Source organism: Leopardus geoffroyi, chromosome B4 (assembly GCF_018350155.1).
Source record: "Leopardus geoffroyi isolate Oge1 chromosome B4, O.geoffroyi_Oge1_pat1.0, whole genome shotgun sequence".
NCBI lineage: Eukaryota > Metazoa > Chordata > Mammalia > Carnivora > Felidae > Leopardus > Leopardus geoffroyi.
Genome location: NC_059341.1, coordinates 97687321 through 97693320, shown reverse-complemented (window position 1 = coordinate 97693320; position 6000 = coordinate 97687321). Strand labels below are relative to the sequence as shown.

Here is a 6000-nt window from a genome sequence, read left to right as displayed (position 1 = left end):
TGATTTGAGCCATGTAAGGCTTGGTTTGCAGGGTTTTGAATCCCAGCTAATACCTATCACCAGTTATATAAACTGATCCCAACCCTTAACCGTCTCCCCATTGATAAGTTGGAACTAATGGTATTTCAGTTTAGATGAGATGATGTCTATAAGGTGCCTGGCATTTCATAGACACTCAAATTTTTGTTCTTTTCCTATATTTTTCCTTATTTAACATTAATAACATTAATATAGCACACAAAAAATTCAGAAAAAATAAAAGATTGGATTTTCCTTTTTTCTTAGTGCATGAGTACATGAACTGGGAATGTGCAAAAGGTAGGCATCTTCAATGTCCTATCCTTAAATTACTAAATATTCAAAACAAAATCCCTTAATGTACTATGTTTCCAAAATCTGAATAAAACCATACTGCCTGCTAACAGGGCCATTTGTGAAAAACTTATTTTAAAAATAAAATGCAGGGGCGCTTGAGTGGCTCAGCCAGTTGAGCATCTGAATCTTGTTTCGGGTCAGGTTGTGGTCCCATGGTTGTGGAATCAAGCCCCGTGGTGGGCTCTGTCCTGAGCGTGAAGCCTGCTTGAGATTCTCTCTCTCCCTATGCTCCTCTCCCCTCCCCTTCTATAAATAAATAAATAAATAAATAAATAAATAAATAAATAAATAAAACAAAATGCATATATTTACACATATGCATTATACTTAAAATTAGAACATATTTTCACCAACTGCTTATTCTTAATACTTAAGACTTTTTAAAAATTTTTTAAACTTTGAAATAAAATTTTATAAAATAAAATTGAAAATAAAAGCCTCTGGAGTTCCCTTTTGTTAGTATTTTCCTGAATAGAAACTACAATAAACGAAATATTTTAATAAAAATTCCTTATTACTTCAAAGCAATAGAACTAAAGGTTACTCGTATTAAACTAAAATTTAAAATTCTAGAATATTTTATAAGAACATTTCTGTACTCAAAAGTTCCCACATACGAATTTGAACAAATATATTATTGCCTCTGATAAGAATTGTTGAACCTGCTTTCAAGACTATATGATTAACTTAAAATTAACACATTGTGAATATACCAATAGTATGCTAAAAGCATTTTTAAAAACTTGAACTACTTTTCTAGGGTAAACATTCTTCCTGTAACCTACTGATATTATTAAATTGCTCAGAAACTTTTCTTAAAGATAAATTCTATCCCAATTTATATCCTAATTATAAAGTTTAAACCATGTAGTGTTATTATATTTTCTAAACATTACACATTTTCTGTAAAACACAACTAAGTGCTGTGAAACCAAACATTGAGAAGTACCCTAAAAGTTTTGAAAACTAGTGTACAAAAATACTTGCATTATCTATATCTAAAAATAATTTAGTTTTTCTTTGATAGAATGTAAGTATGTTCCATGTTTGCTCTTATTCTGATTGGTTCATGATTTATGTTTGTTTCATTTATTGTAATGTGAATTCTGCTCTTCCCTCCTTTCCCTTCACAAAGTGCTTTGTGAAATAAAATGTGTTCAATAAATATTTAATTAAATTGAATTTTGTCCTATATAATTAGCAGTGTCAAATGATAACAACCCGGCCATGACCTCAAGTAAAAAAAGAAAACAAAACAGGTGTAGGAATCTTAATTTCTCATTCTATAAACTTTTACTACTCCTTTAACATGTATATGTGGTTACCTCATGGTCATCCTGAGAATAATGGAGGTATTTTAGGTCTTCAATTTCTTAGAAAAAAAAATCCTTAAAATTCTAATAGTCAGTAGATTTTAATTAAATATATCATTGTAAACTTCTTTAGGAATTCCTTTTCTGCATCTAATCCAGGACTGCAGTGGCACAAACACTGTTTTTTCACAATTTAGTCTGCATAGATTTATAAACATTTTACCGAATATTATTTTCACTGATTTAGATGGAAACCATTTTATCTGTGGTCTGACCATCTGTTACTACAGATAGAGTCTTTCAGAGAAATATGTGTAAAAATAAAGCAAATTATCACCATCTTAAAGTCATATTTAAACAGTAGTCACTGAAAGATAATAAAAGGAAACTATAATCAATGAACTATATTTTTGTAACAATACTGGGCTGTTTGTATGGACTAAAGTGAATTGCTGATGAACATTTCATCCAGTTGTTTGAATCATGCAAATTAGAAACACAGACTTTGAAAAATAATATAATTACTGTAGACATATTTCGTCACATATTTTAATGCTGCTTCTGGTATTAGGAAAATCTCCAGCTAATGCAACGGATAGAAGTATTTGAAAAATGCCTTTCTAGTTTAGTGGTAGGAAGGTTTCACTGAAAGCCCAAGGTTACTGTGCCTGTTCCCCAAATAACAACTGTATCATTTTAAATGGTTCACATTTCTACTCTGAACCTCAGTTTTCTCATCAGACTATCAGGGCTAACATAAGTTATGTTTTTGAAAGGAGCCAAATTAAACAGCATGTGTAAAACTCTTTGAAAATGAAATTCAATTTATAAATACATTCTAATCTGAATAAGCTTGTAAGATATTAAAGTTATATTTGTAAACAGTACTGCCACAAAAAGCCCAGTCCTATAATATAAATTATCTTAGAGGTAATATAAACCAAAGTCAGTTTAAACTGTAGTTAAAATCTGGTTATTGAAACTCAGGAATAAGCCTACAATTGTAGATAGTAACCTTAAAGGTTGTGCTTCTCTACTTTTTTTTTTTCATCTTAAAGATTTTAAGAAAATCTTAAGGAAAAATGTGTAAAAATGGGGAAAAGTTTTTATTTACAAGTTACTTAGTGATATTTAATATTCAGTATGGTAAATAGTTTAGTCCTGTCTAATTGGAACCAAATTTTGCTGTGGTACATATATTGGCACAGTAATGTGGTAAGCCTAAGTACTGAACACTCTCAACAATTTGTTATTTCATGCATATATAGGATTTGTAAAGCATACAAAGAAGAGAAAAAAGATAAAAACTCTATGTAGAAAATAGAATTTTATAACTACATTTTACAGAATATTCCAAGAGATATCATTGGTCATTTTATTATTTTGAAAATATTACTTATTTAAACAACTAAAAAACGTTAAAGCCTGATATAATCTTCAACATTGGAAAGGACAAATTATTGAAAAATATGTAGAACAGAAATCCCATCTCAATGCCATTGATACTATTATACCGTTTAACAAACATTCTATGAGGTATTGAACATTGCACATAATTTACACATTTAGGATTTGACATTGTAGCTAAACCAGTTGTTCAAGGCCACTAAAATACTGAAAGAGGATTGAGATTATTAACAGTGGGGAGGAAAAAGAACTATAAAAGCCTTTCTAACTCAAATCTGGAAATATGATTTCGCTCAAAAGAATGTCACAACTAAGAATTTTCAGTAATTCATGACACAAAATAAGACATCTACCTCTAATTTTTTATCTATTTATCTCTATTACATGAATCCAATGCTCATACAGTACATGTTTTGGACCCTTACGGCAGTGTGATATTTATTGTTGTTATGTCCAGAACTTGTCTCTTATGGAGTTTACATATGTGTAAGTACTAGTTAAATTACATGACTTCTGATAGGTGGGACGACTTTTAGATTTAATGCTAAGTATTACTATGTCTCATTAAATCCACATAGTGTATTTAAAATTCACGTGTTTTAATTGAATGAAGTGCTGAAAAATTTAGGTATGAGTAATAGATATTAATTGCAAAAAAGATAAAATTCAATTTTAGGTGATACTTGTTCAATGGATTAGGAAATTGCTACTTTTTATTAAACTCAAAATAAATCTATGACTCTGGTTTTAAAACACCTATTTTTTTTTCCCAGTGTTCAGTGACGATTAGAATAGATCTTTCTCAATAATTTGCAAGGAGACATGGAAGAGTGGAGAACCTCAGGAAAATAGAAAGCGGTCCACAAACTTTTAGCTTAGGTCCAGTAGTTGTGCTGGTATTTTATAACGGCAAACTTAAAATATGTTCATTTTGGAGCATCTAAGCAACGTTTGGAGAGCTGGCCTACTGGGTGAGAATGCCATTTAAAATAAGCACTTGTGTTAACACACAGCCATGAGAAGGGCTACTTAAAATTCCTTGGCGGAAGACAGCTGTCAATGGCAAAGGAAGAGCTTTGCTCAAGGAAAGTAACTTTCATTGGAACGGACGGCACAACTGGCATCAAAGGTCATTAAATGGTATCAGACGTACTTGAGGTACGGTCACTTAATGGAGGATCAGATCGACACAGACACAAAGACCAACACACAAGAGAGAATTTTCAACCCTCTGGACCACCTAACATGAGATGGAAAAACAAACAAGATGGAAAAGAAACACCTTCTCAGCGCTGAGAATTCTTAAGTGTGCACAATTGTTTGATGCAATGGGAAGTTTGACCAAAATGATGACAGAATCCATATTTAGGATACGAGGCTGCCACTTTAGAGAATTAGAAGAGTGTTTATACATAAATTTTGTTTGAATTCATTTTCACGTAGAATAGACCACTGTTCAGGAAGTAGATGAAAAAATCTATAACAGTTGAGAAATTTAGTCAGGAAATTGTCATGAAGAATAGCGTTGAGATAAATTCCTTTAAGCTTTTTCAAAGTTTGCATAAGTTTATAAAAAGAGATAAAGTTTCTTTGAAGAGATCCTTTGCACAAGTGCAGTGTGCAACATACTATATACATACAGGGTTTCCCTATGTACATATACATATGCATACACTATCTATATGCCTTTTTAAACGTATACACAGCTTTAACTCGAAGAAAATGAGTTAGTAACACAGGAATCATTGCAAGACAATCCAAGTGCTGAAATAAGTGACACTGATCACTTCAAGGGCTGTTTTACCTCTCACATCGCCCAGGACTAAGAATATAATTCCTTTTTAGTTTTTCTTTCATCGCAACACTGATTGTCATAGGTAATCTTTGTGCTTTTGTATAATGCCCATCCTGGATGTAACAGATATTCACGTACAACATTGGACATTTTAAATAAGCATGCTGAACACAGGCAGGACCACACGACCATGCACAAAATATTCTGAATATGTTTTTCCAAACTGACTGTAACATCAACATGCACCACTATCATATTTGGTCCTGTACAGCAAGGAATGTACAGCTGAAGCAATCATGGCTAGTTTCACTTGCAAGAGTTTCTTTAGAGAAGAACACCCAGTAGAGAAACAAAACAGAATGAATGAAACAAAAAATCCCCCAAAACCAAAAATTAAAAAAAAAAGTCCTCCCACACGTTAACACCGAAAATCTGGCCACTTTCCACATAGCACATTTTCCTCATTCCATATAAAGCAGTTTTCTCCCAAAATTCTGAGTTGAATTGTTTATAATAGAGCTATTAGTGTCTCAGAGCTTTTCCCAACCACTGGAAGAGCTCATCCTGATAGAGCATTTTCCAGCGCACATTGGCTTCAACGGTCTCCACAGCTCTCAAGAAAGAGGCAGCAGCTACTCCATCATAATTCTTCATGAAGTTCTTCAGCTGAAAAGACACATTTTAGAGTAGTAAAAATGCATGTCTCAGAGAAACTCATGGCCAACATATATAAACAAGATTGTATGTGGAACAAAGTGCCACCACCCCTACAGAAGGCCTATATAATATGTGAAGCAATCTTACTAACAAAATGAAATATAAGAAATTGCATCCATTAGGTGTGAGGTAGTTTCTTTCGGAACTGGAAGGAAAAAAGAGTGGACATTACAGTTCAAAGAGCTCCGAATTCAGCTTCTTGTTTCATAGACAAATATTAAAAGAGATGTGTTTATATTTTCATATATGTTGAGGGGATGGTGGCAAAGGCTAGTTTTAATTATGAATCATATCCAAGGTACAAAATAGCCTTAAAAACTGAATATGAGGGTTAAAGTTCACTCTTTGTTGGTAGAGATAAAACTAGTCCTTATCTTCCCGAAATAAACAGTA

The 6000-nt window shown here is 32.3% G+C and overlaps 1 protein-coding gene across 1 annotated transcript in view; it reads right to left on the bottom strand.

Annotated features, from left to right (window-relative positions):
• Nucleotides 1-2221: 2221 nt before the first annotated feature.
• The window catches only part of TRHDE (thyrotropin releasing hormone degrading enzyme), a 391992-nt gene continuing 388213 nt past the window's right edge, over nt 2222-6000 (bottom strand). The window contains exon 19 of the mRNA XM_045466621.1: nt 2222-5556. Coding sequence (XP_045322577.1) covers nt 5413-5556 — 144 coding nt within the window. The 3' untranslated portion in view covers nt 2222-5412. The remainder of the gene's footprint in view (nt 5557-6000) is intronic.